Raw genomic sequence first — 22,632 nt, 5'->3', positions numbered from 1 at the left:
AAGAAGAAATAGAAATTACAATAATTTTAGGTACTCTTTTTTTCCAGCTGAAAATTGAATGCATTCAGGAGGCATTAAGGCCACATGAATTAAGCAAGGCATGGCAGCCCTCCTTCTGCGGCATTCCCTTCATAGTTGCTGTTGGTTTACAGCATCTAGGAAGGTTTAGCCTCCTGCAGAGCAATGCTGAACCACCTCCTTACACTAATATTGGCCTGAGGCAGCAGTAGGAAGCTCCATTTAACAGGATATGGATATGAAGGTATCTTCATGGCCTTTCTTTTGTTTTGCTAAAATTTTACAGGCATTTTGGTCAGACTTTTACATGTCCATGTCTATGTATAGCTTTATGTGGAATGGAAAAAAATTACATGGTTAAAACCTCAAGGTTAGTTCATATGATGAACGCACTACCAAAATGTAGGTTGGTTTGAACTTCAGTATGTCTTGGAAAAGCTGCTGGGTGTTCTGTAGTTCAAACCGTAGGGCAGAGAGCAAGAAACTCCCGTCCAGACCTTTTGAAGAATTGTTCATTTTTAGTATGCCCAACTGTAGCACATACATTAAAAGCAGAAATCCCTAGTTAGTTGAATATAGTGTTACTCCCAGAACAGCTTCATTCATCGTATCTGTCATTGCTGTAAGGAAGGAGTAACTGTGGAAGAGCAGTTATAAAGGCTTACATACACCTACTTTATAGCCACTTCAAAGACTGGATCTTTGTTTTTTGTTTTATTTCTTATGAGCACTTCTAATCCACCATGATTTCATTTGTTTTAGGAAGAATGCAATGGCAGAGGAATGAATATATGCTGATATAGTTGGAAGATTTTTTTTTTTTCAGATGAGTGTGTGTATATATAATTTTTGCATTTAATAATGGCAGTGATGTGTTATTGGAACTTTATTCTACCTTTCAGGTAATTCCTGTGGAAAAACTGGTCAAAGGGCGCTTCCAAGACAACTTAGATTTCATTCAGTGGTTTAAGAAGTTCTTTGACGCTAACTATGATGGGAAGGAGTATGATCCTGTGGAAGCTCGACAAGGCCAAGATGCTCTTCCCCCACCAGATCCGGGTGAACAGATCTTTAACCTGCCCAAAAAGTCTCACCATGCAAACTCTCCGACTGCAGGTATTTTGAGTCTTAAGGAATTCCACTTCTGTCTCTGAAAACAACTATAAACTGTGATTCATTTCACGTATATACTAGGTAAAAATTATTTTCTCATGCAGGTGGGCTATTCTTTTTGCCTTTTCATAGACTTAGCATTTGAGATGACAGAATTTAACTTCTTGTGGCATGCCCTAGTTTTTGGCCCATCCCTGTTGGGCCTAGGGTGGCCCCTACTGAACCCTTGATGTAAATTAATGTGGATTCTAGTAATGTCTAATGGTGGAGACAAAGTAATTTAATCTTCTTGTCAATGAATGTTGTCTGTGTAAGTGTATTCAAGAATATTAAATAGAGTGTGGAGACTTGATCCCATCTGACCAAAGTGATATTCCACACCATGTGACATCACGGGAGTTACAGTATTTATATTCCCGAGTAACTGTTACACATGGTGGAGCCCTCTTTTCCCAGAGATGGCTATGGGAAGTAGAGATAGCCAATGGGAAGTAATGAATTAATTTCTTGTTTTGCTTTGTTTGCATGAATGGCTTTTTTTAGGTATGAAACTGTCTCTATCTTGACCTGTGAATTTCCTTTGTCTTGCCTTTCTCATTCTGTCCCCCAGCCTACTGCTGGGGAGTGAGCGAGCGGCTGGGCAGGGGCTCAGCTGCCTACTGGACTTAAACCACAACAGTGTTTCTGGAAATGGGCAAAGGACTAAACCTGATCGTTCGTATTTGTGCAGTATAGGCATGTCTAATCACTGAGCAGATGTCATTTTTTGATAACTAAGAGTTAAGTGAGCATGAGTGCAGCTAATGTTTTTGTAAAAAAACAAAACAAAACAAAAAAACAAACACCACCACAATATACCCAGATTGCTAAATAGATGTTACTGGGATTGATTTCCTGTAGGTATATAGGTTTGTGCATACAGAAATACACATGCACGCACACACACTTACTGATCTGTTGTGGTCTACCAAATTCATCCTAACCCAGTACTCAAAGAATGATTCTCATTTGGCTTGATTCTATGATCTGTCTTCTCATGTACGCAGATGTGCACTAGTGCTGGCAAAGGGGTGGGCCAGGTATGAGGCACCCTTTGTTTTAGGCTCACTTACTCTCTGGAATCATATCTAGATTTCAGCATTTTGCTCTGATCACTTCTGATGTCAGTGTGGGGCATACCTGGCCAGCTGCCTTCAGTTCATTAGTGCTTCCAGGAAATAGAGCACTAATAGCGGACCAGTGCTGCTCTGAGCTTTTAAAGCTTCTTTACGTCTTTGTTTTACACCATCATGTGTCTGAACTCTTGAATTTCAGGGCCTGGTAAGCTATAATTTCCTGTGTGATATCTTGCTTGGCCTTTGAAAATGAAAAAACCCAAGTGCTAATGTCATGGTATTGTCCAATAGAGAAATTAGAAAAGACACTTTTATTGAATACAGACTACCATGCTCATTACTTCTTGCAGATGGCCTTTTTTTACCAAAGTCACAAATGTGTCATCCAGACTAAAGCTGTGGCGGTAACAATGCTAGAGAAGTAGGATAGCTGCTGGCATGGAACCAGCCATCTAATACGGAGGATAATACAGTGATCTCATGTTGTGTTGCTGGTTGCCTGAAGAACATCCTGTCCCTTCCCAGCCCTTGTATGAGACAGGAGAACTGAGATACAGTGTGATGAGTTTTGGTGAGATTCTGCGGCTGTGGGGTTTAGCTTCTTCATGGAAAACTTCCTTCATTATTAACTTAAATATTGTCCAGGCAGGATGCTAGTTTAATTTCTGCTGAGCTGGGAAGGGTAATACAGATGTTACCTGATGCTAGTGAAATAAGATTTTGAGCTTTTATTGCCACTTGTGTTTTAGAAAGGGATTATTTCAGTTAGGTGTCAATTATACTTAGGATTATTCGATTTCTGGGTGAGCACGTTTTCATTTCACTGATGTAGTGTGGCTTTGTGCCTCACCTCACCACATCATGTGGCCTGGTGGCTCGAAAGGACAGGAGCCCTTACTGGGTGCCTGTCAATAGAGGACAATCTGGAAGGAGTGCCATATCTATCTACAAGCTTGTATGTGCCTCATCTCCTGCTGTTTGGGAGTAAATTGAGATAATGGGGGAAGAAGTCCTGTGTGGCTGGGAAGTTGCCATGAAAGATGTAGCTCTCTACCTCTGTCTTGTGCACATGCACACTTAGCTGGAAATGAAGGAGCACTCATTGTGGTTGTTATGGAAACCATAATATGCCCATCTGAGCAAAACAAAATAAGCTATTTATATGAAAAAGACAAGAAGGTAAGCTCTTATGAGTTCTCCTGCAGCAGGTTAAGAATTTCCCACCCTATCTGGAACTCAAAGAAGGAATATATATTCATGAGTTAAATACAACATCATAGTTTAAACTGCTATCTGTGACTTTTATGTTGATTATTATTTCCTGGGTCTTCAGTGAAATGGCTGGGGTTTTGGGCACATCTTTACTTCCGCTGACTTTGTTGTGGAAACAGTAAGCATTGTGGGCTGTTTGCAATAATTTCTTACATCAGTGCAGCAAGCATTTGACCCAGTAGCTTGCCTCTTTTTTTTCTTTTTTTGCTACATTTTCTTCTTTTTTGTCATTCTTAATTTGTGTGTTTCGCTCTATATTAACACTGAAGCTTTGAAATCTTAGCACTGCCTTGTCTTGGTTCATCAACAAAACAAAAAGAAGCAATAGTGAGGAAAAAAATAAAGAACCCAGGAGATCTTTCAGCATAATCTAAAAGTTTTTAAACAGTGTGCAGTAGACATACCTAAATGTATGCAGGAGCCAGCAGACGTATGGGCAAGCATTCACGCTGTATTTTTGGTTTTATCAGACCTTTCAGTATGCCTATTCTGAACTGATCAAACACGTACATACATTTCAAAAGGAATAATTTAATTAGCTACTAGTGATTTCATATGTATTTCAGATGATTCTTGGTGTTCTATGGAAAAACTTTTCCAGTATCCTTTACCAGAGTTTTGGTGGAATGATGTAGGAGATGCTGATCTTTAATTATTCCTAACTACTTTATAATAACACTCAGTTATAACACTGTATTTTCAGAGGTGGACTTAAACTATGTTTTCAAGTAACAAAACCTGTCAAATCCCTGAAACCTGCTCTGAAAATTTACCTGCAAAAGTGCTGGCATGATTTAGAATTATTTTTGGTATTTTAATTTGACACTAAAGCTTGGCAAGACCCATGGTATCAGGTAGTTTCTTTACCTATATGTGGCTATTTACGTGTATCTCTGCAAATAATGAGGATGATCATTATTTAATTTTTAGAAGTGCATTTAAAACAAACAAAAACTCAAGAAACCTGAAAATGCCCCAGATTTTGTGTTGATCAGGGAGCAGGCGAGCAGCCACGGCCCTACCCCTTCCAAAGGCAATCCGACTGAGGAGTCGGCGCAGGTCAAGGGTAATGCAGCTTGGAAATGGAAGCGTAAATAGGTCCTTACAACTAATCTGCTGTGCCACCCTCATGTTGCCTCATCCCTTCCTTGAGAGGTAGAGCCGATTTGTTGCCGAGTTGATGGGTGTACAGAGTGAATGGATTTGGTAACAGGTGTAAAAGGCTCATTCTAGAAAAACTTAGGAGCAGTAAGGATTTGCCAGGTAAATGCAGCTCCCTGCTGTGGGAACAAGTATGTTTTCATCCTTCGAGGAGTGGAGCCAGCAGCACAGACCACCACTGCAGGCTCTCTGCCAAGAGCACCACAGCTGCTTTTAGATTTTATACCATCTGCCAGCCCTGAGCAGACTTTCGATCTCCTGCAGCCTCCACTCTCCCCTAATGCAGTGGTAAACAGCCTACAGATGTAGAGTCAAAATTATGGTAAGGGATTAAGATATTAGGGCGTTGTTGTTTGTGCCAGTGCTAATGCTTCCTGTGGAAAACGGCAGAAAAATCTTCATCTGATCAAATTGAAAATGGTGATCCGGTTGTCAGGATTTTAGCTTAATGCCTTATGTAAGTATTCCTGTGAGTCAGAGCAAATCTCCGCGGAGCACTGCTTTGTATGGGTGTGGAGTGTCAGAAATACATGGGTAAAAGACAGCTTAATGAAATTAATTATTTACATGTAAGCTAAAAATGCAAGAGGTTCTTAGATTTTAAGGCTGTTAGACATTTTAGTTTGAAGTATTCAGTGAGAGCAGGATGACTAAAGTAGCACTGGAAAATACTGGAGGATCACATGAGGGCTAAAAATACTCGCGCTATGACAGGGAAAATAACCAGGGCAGAATGAACTGTTTGTGCACGAATGCTTTATATATAATGTGCGTGTCATCGAAAAGCCAATCATGCAAGAAAAATACCGATTTTCTTTAGGGAAATGGCACAACCTACTGTGGCAGATGTGCTGTAAATTAATTTTGAGGAATAAAAATACACAACAAACCCACTCCTTATTTTAGCAGCTGGTGATGTGGTTAGGACTCCTGGGGGTCTAGAGAACTCCTCCTGATGCTTTTTTTTTGTTTACTTTCAACCGAAACATGCTACCTTTTTCCCCAGGTGGCAGGCAGTTGGTATTGGCAATGACAGCCTCTGCTCACCGTGATGCAGTGGTGCAGGACAACATGGCAGAGCTAGAGATGAGAAGAGCTGTGGGGCAACAAACTGAAAATGCTTTTGTGTCTAGTTCATATGAGGCCAAGGAATTGTACTAGCCCATGGGAACAGCATGTGCAGTGACAGCGCTGGCCCTGGAGGTGGAAAGTGGCTCAGCCTTAATACAGACACAGTCCCTCTGCCAGCACGAGGAGAGTTTAAATTTTAAACACACTGAGCCTAAGAATTTAGACCACAGAGCAATGCTGCTTGCAGTGCAGAAGCCAGGGCCTTTTTTTTCTAGGAAGAAAATTGTGTTTGAAATAACAGTGGTGAAAATTGCTGTCTTAATTTTTGGTGTATGATGGGTGTGGCTTAAATACCTGCATCCCTTAAATTTTTGCATGATCTTTTGCATTTCAGTATGCTTTTCTTCATATATTTTCTTTCACATTTTAACTTTATAATGGAGCCTTTAAAGAGCATTTCAAATTTTAAATTAATTGTTAAATTTTTTAACTGTTAAGCCTATGTGGAGTGGAATTCATCCATTGAAGAGGAATACTTGCATGCTTGAAGATGTTTCTAGAGAAAATGTGGCTTTCAGTTGAGAAAAATTAGTAGTTGCCATTAAAATGTTGGTTATTTTAAATCTAAAGCAAACTCTTATTTTATGATGGGGGAAAAAGCTGTGGTTAGTTCCCGTCTACCAAATCTCATCTATTAAGGATTAACTGGGGGACCAGTGCCATCAAGAAAACGTTTTCATCTGACAAGTTGACTACATTGCATGTTCTTGCTTGGATTGCTCTGAAATTTGTAAAAGATGCTTCAGTTCAAGTATTTGTACCCGCTTCTCTTTGCCAGCTGTTTAGCAGTAGTGATTGATGTAGAACCCATCGGATTGCACTGTAGCCAGCGCAGTGTAGGTTGGAGAGCTGAGGGAGCAGAGGACTCCTGCCACCCCAGGGAAGTTAGTACCACAAAATTATTAAGCAGCTGTACAGCAGCAAGTTTGGATGCTGAAAGTAGTCATATTTTGTCTGAGATCATTTCATTCCCATTAAGCATCATTTGTCATCACTTATACCATTAAGCATCTCTAAATTCAGCTGTTTCTAACATACCAGTGTAGATGCATAAGTAAGCATGTATCAATATTTATTTACTGTTCTAACTCGTTTGTTTTAAGTGGATGGAGAGGTTTTCTTTAGCTTGTGAAGAAACTGCTATTTCTGTGGCCTTTTGGTGGGTTTGTTTTCTCTTCTGTGGCATGACTCAGGAATATTCACTTTATGAAGTCCATCAGTTTGGCTGAAGGTATACTGCAAGTGATTCCCAAATTCCACTGAAGCAAAGATCGTGAGGGCTTAGCCAAGTCTTGTGCTTGCCTACTGCTTCCATTGCTCTCCACTCCATGTTCACGCACGTCCGCATTGTATTCATGCACGTGCTTCCTTGGAATTTTACATAAATATTTAACAGGGTACTAATTACTCATACAGCTTCAAGGAGGATTTCTCTTTAAGCATTAAATAGGTCTCTTGTCTGCAAGACTCTGCTTGTGATGTTAAGGGACCTGGAATTACCAGTCTAGCTTTGTTGTACCCAAAACCTGCACAGTGCCAACACCCACTATTTTATATTTCAGAAGTGTATGTCTCTTTGTAAAATGTATATCTTTAGCAAAAAAAAAAGCAAAACTGAAACTGGAGGGAATGTATTTAATTATGATGGAACTGATTAGTAATTGTTTCTGGAGTACCACAGATAGAAAACTCTAATGCATTTCAAAGCTGGTTCATCTAACTCGTTTCAGTACAAGAAGAAAATTTCTTTCAACTGTGAATTTATTTTTCCCGTCTCTGCTGCTGTGATATGAGCACGTACAAAAAGTTATCCAGGTGCTAATTGAAGCAGCTGTGTGATACTGCTTAAAAAAACCCACACTTCTTTGGACCCTGTGTTGACTGAAAATCAGAGCATGCTGTAATAGAAGTTCTGAGGGAAGGGCGAAGTTGGGAAAGTACCTTTGAGATCATCCAGTCCAACTGCTCTGCTCAAACCACAGTCACCTAGAGCTGGTTGCCCAGGACCCACATACAGTCAGGTTTTGAATATCTCAAAGGATGGAGACTTCCAACATCTCTGGGCAACTTGTTCCTGTATTTGATTACCCTCGCGGTGAAAATTTTTTTTCTTCTGTTTAAATGAAATTTCTTGCATTGCAGTTTGTGCCTGCTGCCTCTTGTGTTTTGACTGGGCACGGCTGTAAATAGCCGGTCTCTGTTGGTTTTGCACCCTACCTTCAGGGATGGATAAGATCCCCCTGAGCCTTCTCTTATCCAAGCCGAACAGTCCCAGCTCTCTCAGCCGTACATCACATGAGAGCTACTCCAGTCCCTCAGTCATCTTCATGGCCCTTTGTTGGACTCTTCAGTATGTCTATGTCTCTGTTGTACTGGGGAGCCCAGAACTGGCCAAATGTGCCTCACCAGTGCTGAGTAAAGGAGGAGAGGATCACCTCCCTCAGTCTGCTGGCAACTCTTCCCAGTGCAGCCCAAAAGGCTGTTGGCCTTCCCTTCTTGTGAGGAAGCTGGCTAATGCTCAGCTTTGTGTCCACCAGGACCTGCAAGTCCTTTTCTACCATACTGCTTTCGAGACTGTTGGCTGCCACCATGTACTGGGTCACAGGGCAGGACTCTGCTCTTCTTTTGAATGTATACAATAAGCTTGAAAAGGAATTGGTACTGGGTAACAGTTGTGGCACTGACTGCAATGCAGTTCTCTCAGCGGTCAGTGAAAAAAGTTGGTTATCAGATGTTTTGTATATAAAATATTTGTATAACATTTTGTGCTTTCTTAGAGTATGTAAATGGCTTACATAAATATTTTCATAGGAGATATGATGTTGGACAGAACTTAAAACTACTTAGATTATATAGGCCCTCTGAGCAATGTATAAGGACTTACTTCCAAACTTTCCCTAACTGACTGCAAAGCCATTGTGGTGCTCAGTAGCAAAGGCATTGTGTCTACTAAGGTCTTTCTTTTCCATTGAGGTGTCTGACTGTCTCAATTAGTTTGCACTACTCTGCCCAAGCAGCATCCTTGAATTCTTTTCTGTTAGAGTTGGGAGGCTTACCTCTGAGCTAATTCTAAAACTGATGTTTCAGAATAAATGTACAGAAAAGCTTTCTCTCTTTTTTTTTTTCTTTCTTCCATGAAATTTTAAATTGGAAATCCCCAGGCATTCTCTGTTGCAATTAAATTCTATCCAGCTGTCACTGATACAGCCTGAAACACTCAGGTTATTTAGCTGTTTTTTATCTTTATGGCTAAAATTAGAATATCATGTTCATTTAAGAACTGATCCTGAGCAGTGGAGCAGAAGTCTGTTTCCTTTGATTTGTCTAGACTTCATTAAGCTTATAACACTTTACCGTAGAAAATCAAAAGGCTTTATTGCTTTCAAAAGAGAGCAGATTATAATGCAGTGCATTGGTGCTATACAGACAGTGGTGGTGTGAGCTTGCTCAGCACCCTCTGGGAGGGCGCCTCGGCTGCAAATTAGAGAGTATACCTGGGGATTAAATGTTTGTGCTTGCTCTGCCTTTAACTCTCTCTGCAGGTTAAAAAGAGGTATATATTTAATGATTCAACTTTCTGTGATCACTACCCTAATCTACAAAGAATTAGGTCGCTTCGCAGGGCTGTTGAGCATGAAAGGGAGTGATGTGCTGTGGCTGCACGTGCCTTGCTTAGGTCTTGCATCCTGAACCCCCAGAAGACATGGTGAGGAGCTGATAGGGCAGGGCATGCTGTCCTAGAAAAGCTGAGCAGCTTCTCCTGTGCCTGTGTGCAGGTGCTTGCTGCCTAGGGAGAGTCTAGCACTGCCTTCAAGTAGGAGGGTAATTGGTAGAGTGGGGAGCTCTGTCAACCAGACGGTGTTTCACATCTGAAGGTCCATAGCTTGTTTTATAGCATTTAAGTTTTAGTTGGTATCCTGAACTGCTTCTTGCAGGCGTACAATACAATAAGAAATAAACATTGGTACCTTGGTATAGTATAGATCTGTTTTATGTTAAGTTTTTTATGGGTAACTTTTGCAGTTGCATGTGATAAAAGTATTCATTAAATAACTTCAGGCCCAACTAGAATGCTACAGGCATAGTGATTATTTCCTGAGTGTTTATCTTGTGTATTTCAACACTAGTTTTTTTTTCTTCACCTGCTAATCCGAATGAAAATTATTTTCCTGGCTTTGAGACCACCTTAACAATCCTCTTCTTGAGCAGCTTGTTTTTAGTTAGTTGAAACGTGGGCTCAACCTGGGAAATGCATAATGAAGGCAGGGTGGTGAACTTTATGAAATTGCCTAAAGAAATAAATAGTAGCAAAAGATCTTTGCATTTTTAATGTTTTCCCCACAAATTATTTATTCTTTGTTGATTTAAATATGATGTGAAAAGTCTAATTCCAGACATTTACACGACATTAAATTTTCCCCACTTTAGCAAGTATGTGTACTGTATCTGTAATCTGCTAGAGGGAAGCTTGTGTATTTAAGGATTTAGACATAGAAGTTGTTGGACTGGTATCACCAATTTCTAAAGAAGAGAAATTATTTGTCTTTTAAGGAGCGTAGAAAAGGAGGGTGGGCATCTTGCACAGAAACGTTTACACAGGTCAGCTGAATTATCAAGTTGTTTCTTTATGTTCTGTTGGCATTAGATGATCCAGTTATCCTTGGAGGTGGGAGGAGATGCTTATTACAGAGGGAGGCCTGTGACTAAATCGGTAAAGCCTAAGCCAGCTTGATTAAATAACCCCTTGCTGCTCTCCTTTTCCATCACTTTTCAGCTCTTCCAAGGAACCACTATACACAGTTCTAGGTCAGTGAGACTGTGTGAGCTCCATGATTTGGTCATATGGGCAACCTCACAAGTAGTCTTTCTTCTTCTCCTGCCTTTGCCCTCCTCCTTGTGGTTTCATCCTAGCAACACCTTTGTGAAATATTTGGTTTACAGGGAATTGCTTTATTGAAGTGTTGGCTGGCACTGGGGATACGTTATGGAAGTGACAACTTAGAACAAATTTGTAGCGTGCCCATAAATCTTATGGGAGGAGCAGCTGGGAAGACATGGGGTTGAAGATGGCTGCTGAGAAAGCTGGGGCAAATCCCTCTGGAATTAGTGAACTGCTAGCTCAGAGCTCAGCTTGGGAGCTGGATGCTTGCTGGATTTGGGCTTTCTCCATCTCCTTGTGAGTCTTAGGCTTGAGAACCAACAACATTTAATGGTGGAAAATAGTCGTGGAGCCCATCCATATGTCAGGACAACTCTTATTTTGCTCTTTGTAAGCAACAGTGATAAACGTGGGTGCTGCAGAGCTGGACTTCTGATTCACATACCTCCTTAATAAAGCAAATAAAGCAGGTTGGAGAGAGGGCTGGGTTTCTGTACTACCTTCTTATCCCAAGGGGGTTTTGTACCAAATGTGTGTTCACTGCATCTGAAATGAATTCCTAATCAGCGGGAATAAGGAAAAGGCTGTGAGTCAGAGTCCAGTGCTGGTGGGAGCTGAGGCAAGGTGGACTTCGGTGATTCAGGCACTCGTGCTGGGGCTGAGCAACTAAATCAAACAGCCAGCAACAAGGAGAGGGAAGATGGAGAGGCAGAGCAAGGTGTGAGGAGCTGGCTGTGCAGTTCGTGTGAACACAAATGTTCCTCTGCTTGGGCATTTGTGTGCCACAGGTGGTGTGAAAAGGAGTACCTGTGTGCACAGGGTACTTGCTGGTTTTGCTGGTGAAGATTGTTGTTCTGTATTCTGGCAGATTTATAGTGCAAGTAATTAAAAACAAGTAGAAAAACCTAAGCAGATCAAAACTCATCTCTTGGTCACCATAGCAACTGTGAGTTCACGGATGGATTTCATTCTGTGTGCACTGCCTGAATTTTAACGCCCTCATCTCAGGGACGGTTTACAACTGAAAATTAGGAAAGCAGTTTAGCTGAGTTTTTCAAGTCTGTCTTTCTCCAGGGAAATTGAAGATAAACATATAGACTAAGTATTGGGCTGGGGGTATGTTCACTTAACAGCATGTTTTTAAAAACTGAAAGTTGCTGACAGCTAAGGAAAGTTTATACTCTTAGTTTGCTATTTCTTTGTTTTCATTTCAGAGGTACTTCATTCTGAGTAGTAAATCCAAAATAAAATATTATTATAGAAGCCATAGTAGGAAATAGGCTTTTTCTTTCCCAAGGTAAAACACCACTGGAACTTCTTCCACTGCCATCTTGAAGTAACAGAGAGAATGGCTGTCTGCAAAATGAACACTTGGGTTTTTTTTTTCCTTGTCACGTTAATAGGAATGTATTTATCATGGGGATAAGTCTTTATTATTTATTTATTCTACTTTTCAGGTGCTGCTAAATCCAGTCCAGCTTCTAAACCAGGATCAACACCTTCTCGTCCATCTTCAGCAAAAAAAGCTGCACCAAGCAGCTCAGCATCCAAATCAGATAAAGATTTGGAAACTCAAGTCATACAGCTCAGTGAACAGGTAAATTTGCTTTAGGCGTGAAATTAGATGCATTCATTGTCACAGGCAAGCATGAAATCTAATATTGCCCTGTGTTGAATGATGCTCTCCAGAATTATGAAGGGACAAAAGATGGAAATAGCTCATCTGGGAAGAAAAAAAAGAGTGATTTAATATTAAAAATCACATCTGATAGAGATGACTGGTATTTGCTAGTGTTTGTAAGACGTGATCATAGGAATGACAGGTAAGTATGATAACCTCATTAGGTTTTGAAATGTATCTTTTATTTAACCTGGAATAGTGTCTTAGTTCTTGTGTATTACAAATTTGAAATAAATAATTTTAAGGGGCCATTGTGGAGAAGCCTGTTTGTAATACCAAGGTGTTAGAGATTTGTAGCTGAATTTGAGACTAGCTTATTGCAGTCTCCTTTCTGGAAGGAAGGCGTTAAGAAGTAATAAGCCTTTTTAATTTAGAATGTGGTCTGCCTTTGTGAGAATATTCTTTTATATTATAACTAATATTCTGCAATATAATTAATAAATTTTTAGAATTTCTGTAAGGTTAGGAATTTAAGGGCTTAATTTTCATTTGTTCTATGGAGCTTTACACCACCCTGTTATTCCTGAACTTGCAAATGTCTGCACCAGACATGACTGACTGTCTGCATCTGATTTAACACTTTGCTCCTAGGAAGGTGTAAATACCAGTAGTATAAATGAGACTTAATATCTGTATTTGTACTGGACAAGGGCAAATGGAGAGGAAACAACTCATATTTTAGAGTCTGAGCTGCCTGGCAGCTGCGTTCAGGAAAAAGTCGTTATTCTGGATCAAGTATGATTTTCCACAATTAAGGGCATTTCAGTTTCAGACTTATATTGACCTGAACAACACAGTTTTCAGTTTGTTGGGGTACTGTTTGTGGATTTTTGGTTACTGTGATGCACTTCCAGGTGATGGATGGATAGCCACATCCCAAACACAGTGTACTGTGGATTGAAGGTATAATTCTGAGCAGCAGAGAGCACAGTAGGGTCCATCAGCCTTCCCAATGGGCTTTTGAGTGTTGCTGTAACAAAAAAGTTTTTAAATGTTGCACAAGGATTGGATATATATTTTTCATGCCTTTTTTTTTTTTTTACATCAATGTAAGAGTGAAGCTCAAATGTCAGCTTAATGCAACTTAAACTATGATATTTGTCCTCAGAAGTCAGAATGTGTAAATTTCAAGAGGAGGAGTTTGTTGGGATGTAAGCAACATAGAAATATTTGATCTTTACTAAAATAGTCAGTCACTATCACATCCACTGCTAATGTATTCCTAGCGTGCTCCATGTGTGAAAACTTTAAGCTTTTTATACAAATAACCCTGAGGGAAAACCGATGATTTCCCTCATCAGCAATAAGAAGAAGAAATTTTGAGGATTTGGAAAGTTGGTATTTTAATAGCTAGTTTTTGAGACCTCTTCTAGCTAGAATGGTCTGGAAGGATTTATTTATAATGCTGGCATTGTTCAGTATTTCAGTTCCCACTAATGGTTACTTGTGCACTCTGGGCGTATAACACAAGCCAAAAAAATCTGTCCTGCAAGCAACTCTGAGCCAGTTTTTTCTGACCCCCAGTCTGAACATGGTGGAAGTCCCAAATTTCCCAAGTTTTGTCACTCTCCAGCAAAATGGGAGATGAGAGCAGCAGCCACTTACCCCTTTGCTGTCTTGATTATGAATAGGAAATGTTGGATGGTGTCTGTGGATATTAAATTCCTGTGTGGCTGTAACAGATTTCCTTTTTTTTTTTTTAGCCCTTTAATGGATGTTAGCTAAGGGAAATTGAAATGTCTGAACTTCCATGCAATTTGTAGTGGAAAAAATTAAGTAATGGGGCTGCCCATACACTGTATTTTACCACAGGGTTATTTAATGAGCTATTTGCAATGATTGTAAGCCATCCATAACATTTGCTAGTTTAGCAGCTCCCAACAATCTTAAAGTTTCTCTTAAAATGGTCTTAGCTATTGCCTTGGTCTGTGCTAGTAAATTAAACACTTCCAAGGAATTTCACTTTGCACTGGAATTTGATTGCCCATAGCATTAAAATGCTAAAGTGGTCCCTGCTGTGGTTTTGGTCTTTGCCAGCTAGTACTCTTCCAAGCAGTTCGAGTGCAGTTGAGGAGACCACACAGACCAGGGACCATTATGTACGTAGAAGGGACCTTTACATATGGCAAATGACCCCAGGAACCATTAACTATGTGCTAGTATACACACAGTTTCTGAAAACAGCACCAGCTTGGCTGTGTCTCTACAGTATGTACTTAATCACCAGTCTGGTTCTGCAGTCCTGTGAGTATTCATACTACCAGTAAGTACTGTCAGAGAAAATAACAGTTAGTAGGAACTGTTGCCTTTGCACCCATTAGCTAGATTGCAGAGTGGTGCTTATGGTATAGAAATAGAGCATTGGAGTTAATGAACGTGCACTGTTTCTTATAGGGGATTAGCCTTTTGGCACGTAAATAGAAGGAAAAAGTAGCATGTGGATGTACTGATTACCTGAAGAAAAATAAGTGAATGTGTCAGAGCCAGGTAGCTGATACATAACTGAACAAAAGCGTATCTGATTTGGTTTTTAATGTGTAGTGTAGTGAAGTAACTGTGAGCATATATGCGTAGTTGAATGATTTGGTTTCTTAAAATGGAGCAAATGTATAGAATGAAAATGGGAGAATGCCTTCATAGTAAAGAGGTCAGAAGGGGAGACAGTGAGCTATTAGCTACCAATGTTTAAGCTGCAGTTTGTTGTTTTTCCAAGCTCTAGCAAGCACAGAGCAAGAGATCTGGAAGCAGTTACGTTCTTGTTTTGTCTGGATGCATGCATTGCTGTCAAAGAATATGCTGCTGCAGATCCAGAAGACACATCTTAAATGTGCGATCTTTGTTGATAGACCAAAATGTTGTAAACTCTTCCATTTTGCTATTCCTACATTCATGAGTAAATAGTTAATTTTAGGGTGACTGGTCACTGTATCAGATTCAGACTGTAAAGGGAAGACTTGAGTGTTACACTCAGGCAGGTGGTCAGAAATGGGTTAGTACATGAATGAGGTGTTCTAAGATCCTGCCCTAGTAACAGGTCAGTTCTGCTGTCTGACACTTCTTAGAGTGCAATCAAAGGTCAAAAAAAGGCATTGCTAGCTCAGCAGTTTTGGAAAAATGAACCGATAGGATTTAGTAGGCTGTCAAAGCATTGTTTGAATTCCACTGGTGTTTTTACTAGTGAAGGCAATAAATTAGCTTGCAGTAGAACTGGCAACACCGAACTTTATGTTGTACCAGTTAACTGAAATGTAGTCTGATCTGATTAAATTTATTTAGCATATTTTATTTAGAAAATAATTTTATAATTGCAGGCCTTAAAATGTGGATGCTACTTTGGCTGTAATTTGCATATGATCGGTGTCAGTACACTTACTGTAGACAGGTTCATCTGATTATTTCTGTTGTTTGTCACACTGTCCTCCAAATTTGAGAGCGACCTACACATTTTCTTGATTGTGTATACCCTGCTGGACAGTTGTTTATCTGTTATGGTCCTACAAAATTATTCTTTTTTTAATATATATATGTATGTATATGTTTGTATAAAAATATATTGCAACATCTGTCATGATTTATATGAAGCCTAATCATTAACGACTATGTTGCACGTATATGACTTGCAGCAGTTCTAGTCATGAAATTGACAGTACAGCTTGAAGATTCTTGTGAACAAGGTTGCAGAGAGAAAGATACTTGGCATTTGAGAGAATTGTTGATAGAAACAGCACATCAGTCAGAGCAGAGTCCATGGTACAGGCGGTCACGGCATCAGAGTGCCGGCACACAGGTCTTTTAATGTATGGTAAGTGGAGAGGCAGAAAAGGAGAGGTAAAAAAACCACAGCAGTACTCTTTTTTGCAACTAGAGGATGTTTTAATTTCCTAACTAGACCCTTTTCCTTTATGAGCTTTTCTGCTAGATCTATGTATATTTAGGCAAGGAGATTGTGGGTTTCCCAAAGCTATACATTAATCCAGGCAAAATAGAAGCATAGAATGTCCTAAGTTGGAAGGGACCCACAAAGATCGTTAAGTCCAACTCCTGTCCCTGAATAGGACAACCCCAACATTCACACTATGTGTCTGAGGGCATTGTCCAAATACTTCTTGAATATGTCAGGCTTAGTGTCATTACGGCTTCCCTGGGGAGCCTGTTCCAGTGCTTCATCAACCTCTGGGAGAAGAACCTTTTCCTAATATCCCCTAAGTCTCCCCTGGCACATCTTCTGCCATTCCTTGAGTCCTGTCATTGGTCACCAGAGAGAAGAGATCAGCGTCTGCTCCTCCTCCTCCCCTTGTGAGGAAGCTGTAGACTGCAATGAGGTCTCTCCTCAGTCTCCTCTTCTTCAGGCTGAACAGACCATGTGACTTCAGCTGTTTCTCATACAGCTTTCCCTCTAAACCTTTCGCTAACTTTGTGGCCCTCTTCTGGACACTCTCCAGTAGCTTTATATCCTTTTTATGCTGTGGCACCCAAAACTGTACTCAGTACTCAAGGTGGGGCTGCACCAGTGAGCAGTAGAACAGGACAATCACCTCGGTTGCCATTGACCAGAACCCCCAGATCGCTTTCTCTAGGTCTGCTCTCCAGCCTCTCACTACCCAGTCTGTATGTATACATACATCTAGGATTGCTGTGTCCTCAGGTGCAAAATCCAGCACAAATAATGCAAGTACTGAGCTGAAAATTTTATTAATTACTGTTACACGACTCTTCTGGCAGCTTTGTTAGGAGACAAGTTTTAAGTAGCCTTGATTCCCGAACTGCTGCTTTGGGTTTCAGGATAAAAGAGCACTGAGAAAATTGACCTTTAGGGATCAAGGTTACGATGTTACCAAGAAGTGTAACTGGGGAGCCCGATTTACTGTTATCTGTTGTGTAAGGTTCAATCTAGCACTTCAGAAAAAAAGTAGACTTCATTTTTAAGCTATAAAATTTAATATATACTTAAGATTGTTTAGCATGCATAATTTTGACTGAGTTTTTTTGTCTGTCGTGCACCTCAACTGATGCATTGTGTCTTGGTTTATATGCAGGTACATTCATTAAAACTTGCACTTGAAGGCGTGGAGAAGGAAAGGGATTTCTACTTTGGCAAATTAAGGGAGATTGAACTTCTCTGCCAAGAACACGGGGGAGAGAATAATGACCTTGTCAATCGGCTAATGGAAGTCCTTTATGCTTCAGATGAACATGTAAGTTCAAGCTTAATGTCCTTTATTTAGACAAAACCACTTAATTTCTAAAAATTTATTGGCACAGTATAGAGTCATGCCTCCTCTTCCAAAGAGAAAGCTTGCAGACAACAAACCGTTCAACTTTGAGAAGGGATTGAGGAGCCTGGTTGCTTTTCACTACCTTGTAGCTTTTGTATTCTAGACTTGCTGAAGTTGATCTGAAAGGTGAGGATGCGTGTTGCAATTCGAAATTTATTTCATATGGTTGTGAGCCTTAGTTTGGGTGGGGTTTTTTTGTCTTCTGCCATTCTGCATTAAGGCTTTTACTCATGTTCTTTAATGTTTTGACAGTCACAGAAATTCTGACAGAGGTGCTGTTCAAAGTCTATAGCTGTGAACCTTCTCTAGTGTGTGGCAGTGTTGCAATACGCACAGTGCAGGTTGCCAAATACATAATTATATCTACAAAGATAATGCTCTTTAGCATTTTTTTTATCATGTTGCTATAGGCAAAATTCTTCCTTGTGCAAACCTAATAATCCTTCATCACCAAAATTTCAGAAATGTATTGTTTGCAGGATTAAGCAAGAATCTTATTGCATTTTAGACTTAGTGCTGTAGACAGTGAACAAAGCAAGAAGCTGCAGAGGATGATGGTTAAATTCCTGAGATACATTCAGGGATAATGATTCGGTGGAGATTTAGCTGAACTACTCCCATTCATGTTAACTAAATCCCTGTATGCACTGTACTGACGATTGACCCTTCAGTCTTCAGCGGATGATGGCTTTGGCTCCGAAGAGTATAAGCATCAACTTAATCTCTCTGCATCACTGTGGTACAGTCAGATGTCTTATAGCTGTTCCCAGAAAGCTGTTGTAGCACCTTTTTTATGAAAAATAGTGACAAAAGCACCTACTAATTCACATACTTTTCTAAAAGACTAGTAGAGCATAAATGAAAGTTGGGTGCAAGAGCGAGATGAGCTTGCTGCTGACAGGGGCCACTGCTCAGATGAGAAGTGACAGGGGAAAGAGGATTTGTACAACGGTGCAGGGTGAGTGCTAGAGAGGAAAAGGAGGAGGAAATCATTATTTTCACAGGAATAAACAATAAGACAAATTTGCCAGGCATGTGATAACAGGCTAAAAGAATTATATGCATATATATATATACACACACATATATATATATAGTGGTCAGAGAAGATGTCTTCTGGATTCAAGAACTGTCATTTATTTATAAAGCAAAGCCAGAAAAATCCCTCTTCTCTCCATACCCCTATCACATCTGTCTATTTGCTTTAACACCAAGTGATTCCAGGCCAAGGAATGCATTTGTTACTTTTCTTCCTGCAGTTTTCCTTACTGGCAGAATGCATTACAAAATATTCTGCTTCAGTCCACATCCCAGTGCTTTCTCTGACTGCCCTCTCCAAGCCTTTCTCTCTTGAAAGCATCATCTGTGCCTGCTCATGAACTACATATGATGACTGTGCCTTTATCTGAAATGCGTTTGCAGTTGGAGACTGGGTATGTCACCTCAGAAGGAGAGTGCTGCTCCCCTAGAGAAGAATCAGAGACCATTCCCCATGATGGATGGGGTGGATGAGGTGCTGAGCAGCGTGGTTTAGGGATTGCTAGGAATGGTTGGACTCGATGATCCAGTGGGTCCTTTCCAACCTAGTGATTCTATGATTCTGTGTAATTTTTTTGTACTTTTTAGTGGGAGACTCAATCTCCTCATCTCCCTGGATGCTTTTCTTCCTCAGTTTAGCAGATGGACTGTAATTTGCTGAGGAAAGACCCTAATGTGTCGGCACGAAACCAAAAGACTGTGGTTCCCTTGCTGATGCTGTCTACTTCTCATTTTCGGATTGTGCTGTCTCATTGCCCTGCTTTGCCCTTCAGTTCTGTATTTTCTCTCTCTGTAATGAATTTGTCCCAAGTTAAATTGTCTACCTCTCGGCATTTTGCAGATTAATCCGTTAATAACAGCAGTTTGGCTTTCCCTGTCCCCAGATGGGAAATAGTCCCAATTCCCAAACTAGAGGCGACTCCACCATTCCTAATTTCTTGCTAATGAATTCATCGTAAATCCAACTTAGTTTTTGGGTTTGATTTTTTTTTCTAATCTCTGTTTCAGAGTGTCTCAAATATACACAGAAAAAGTGGGGAAAAAACATTAATTTTCAGGATTTATGATATTTTAAATGGTACAGTGGCCATGAGGCTTTTCTTTAGGAATGGGATGCTTAGTGATGCAGCTCACACATACTGCAGAAGTTATCCCTGACCGAAGCCTTGTGCTTGAATATTGTGACTAACTTACATATGTTTTCTGTTCATACTTCCAGTAACTGTTTCATAGCGGTCTCAGACTCGTCCTTCCTAGCTGTAATTTGACAGGCATCTACTGTTTTCAGCATGGCATAGAGATTATGTCCTCTTTTCATGCCAACTGTTCTTATTCAGTAGGGACAAGCCTCTCTTTGTACTTAATTTTCTCTTACATTTAATCCTCCTAAAAGAAAATATAAGGGAAAAAAAGTCTGGAGAGCACGTTTAAGTGTTCAGATCTCCCAATATGTCATAGATCCTCCATCAGCATTGTAGGTTGTCAGGTGACTTCTGTGTAGAACAGTTCTCAGAATGCAAGTATAGAGTTTGGTCCCTGTAAAAAGCATTCTCCAGAGGTCTGATTATCACAATATTGCACTGAAGAGTTTTTTAGCAGGTTCATATCATGGTGCATGTATGTTAATTACTTTTGCTTAATTCCGAGTCCTAGTGTAGTTCCAACCATGTATCTTCATAAGCTTCTGGTTTGTTTTTAAATTTTTAAGACTGCTCTTCTTATTACTGTTATTTTGGGTCTTGATTATTGTGAGTTTTGGACTCTTACAGCAGAAATATCAATCCATTTTGGTTTCTTGTTTCTAGAGGCTCCCTTTTCTCTTCCCTGTTATGGTTCTGGTATAAACCTCATCATTACATGTATCTTGCTTATGCAAGAGGGATGTTGTACCTGCTAGTGCTTTCTAATGTTTGGCTGATTAGTCTGTAATCCTTTGTCATTTTTAATTACAAATTGCTCATATATAATCCTACTTCTTCATCAAAACCATCAAAGTTGACAGAGAACAATGTTTAAAAAGGATACATTTGGTTGGTGGGGAGAAGTGGCTCCTAGCACTCATGCTATGACTGCTATAGACAGCATTGAGTCCTTGGGTAGTATGTGAAGAAATTGGTCGTATGGTCTTACTGTAGGAGAGCTTCAGACTGATGAATTGGAACCTTTTACTTTCCTAGATAGGCTGTTCTGGTTTGGTTCATGCTGATGCTGGGTGCATCGCTGCCATTTGATCTGTCAGTTGCTCTGCTCAAGTTTCCAAAGCACTTGCTCAAAATGCAGTTGGTTTTGTATCTTTCTACTCTGGCACCTACTATATCTGCTCCTGCTTTTGCTAAAGGTACACACCCCTTAGCAGCTGGTTTTCATAAAGTCTAACTCTTCGGTCTATGAGCACACCTGAATAGTTTGAGGCAGATGGATCAAAGGGTCAAAAGAGAGCACCTCTTGTTGCCGGAGACAGAGATGACCATGGTCGTGTGATCCAAGCCAGAAATAAATGCTCTAAATAGATCTTCCACTACTTTCCTTATAAGGAGATGCTATTCAAGGAGATTCCACAGTCCCAAAGTAATTTGGCATAGTGACTCTCGTCTTTCCCATTTCATATATTTATACAAGCTGTGCATACTGAGAAGCACGTGTCCAGGTCTCAACAGTTTCTGAGGTAGTCACATAAGATTTACCATTTCCATCAAAGGTAAGCCTGGTAAGAGTGGAGCCACCACTCTTCAGAGCTGCAGAGTAGGTTCCCAAGCCCCTCCCAGTGGTTAGAGGCTTTTTCTATTTCATGCATGAAAGGATAGCATGTACATGACCTATAAAATCTGCATGGGTGGGTTTTCTAATAGGTGTGTCTGATAAATGCTGCGTACATAGAGCCTATGGAACAGGGGCGTTCCAGAGCAGGTCACCTCAACAGATAAGGATGGTCAGAATAGATGGGGTTAAGGGAACAGGGCTCACTGTGGCTAAACAAGCTTCAGTTTTCCCACTCTGTCAGTCAGGGTCACGTTCTCACAGCTGTCAGCTCCTCTCTGTGAAACTCCTGTTTTCTGCAAGTCTTACGGCCTTGCAGCCCATCATAGAAGTTGTGATTTTTAGATACTAAGCAAAAAGCAGTTTTGACATCCTGTACCTACTGTATGTAACAAGGGCATTGCTCCACCCAAGGGGCCATAAGGTGCTAAGCTGCACTTGTCTTGACTGACATATGTGCCTTCAACCTGAAAATATCACCTGAGTGATAGAAAGCATGCTTTCGGTTGGAATTTGGCTCCTGCTGTATGTGGTAAACAGCTAAATATTTGTTATATCAGCAAGTGTTAGGAACCTTATTCTCGTATTCCTGCCCTTTAGAAATATGAATATTTTATTGCCAGAAGGGGAATATTTTCTTACTGCATAAGCTGTTCTGAACTATTCTGGGAGAACTCAAATTATAGCCTCCCTTTTCTTTTAAAATTTGCCTCAACTTTGAAATCTTAGCAGTATCAATTTGTTTAAGTTGCTCGCTTCTAACAAAAATTTCTGGGAGTCAGGCAAGTTCTGCAGAGGTACCGCATCAAGGATGCTGCATATTGAATGGCAGTTTAATGTCTTGGAAAAGTGTTTTCCTTTGGAGCTGCCTACAGCAGAGCGCTACTAATGCAGGGCAGAGAGTAGATGTGTGGAATCTTTTCAGTGAACCATGGTCTGGAAAGATGGAAGCCACTTGAGGAAAAAAACTGTAAATGCAGCTGTGCTTAATGGGAACACAGAAGTAATGCCCTAAAAATCAGCCAACCTTTCTGAGCTCTGAGTTATCCAGGCCAACTCAAGATATTAACTCTGTTGTCTCTAAACTGGAAATGGTTTGAAACTGGTATCACCGCCAGTGAGGATCCAGTCTTCCTTCTGCTCAGGGATTTTTCTCACAATAGCAAGGCATATCATAGAATAGTTGGGGTT

General features: G+C 40.3%; 1 protein-coding gene across 3 annotated transcripts in view; it reads left to right on the top strand.

Annotated features, from left to right (window-relative positions):
• The window catches only part of MAPRE2 (microtubule associated protein RP/EB family member 2), a 102,347-nt gene that overhangs the window by 75,809 nt on the left and 3,906 nt on the right, over positions 1-22,632 (top strand). For all 3 annotated transcript variants that reach the window (XM_054057647.1, XM_054057645.1, XM_054057646.1), the window contains 3 exons: positions 921-1,134; positions 12,147-12,286; positions 17,407-17,565. In XM_054057647.1, coding sequence (XP_053913622.1) covers positions 921-1,134; positions 12,147-12,286; positions 17,407-17,565 — 513 coding nt within the window. The remainder of the gene's footprint in view (positions 1-920; positions 1,135-12,146; positions 12,287-17,406; positions 17,566-22,632) is intronic.

Source organism: Cuculus canorus, chromosome 2, assembly GCF_017976375.1.
Source record: "Cuculus canorus isolate bCucCan1 chromosome 2, bCucCan1.pri, whole genome shotgun sequence".
Lineage (NCBI taxonomy): Eukaryota > Metazoa > Chordata > Aves > Cuculiformes > Cuculidae > Cuculus > Cuculus canorus.
Note: the sequence above shows the minus strand (reverse complement) of the source record. Positions and strands in the feature narration are given on the sequence as shown.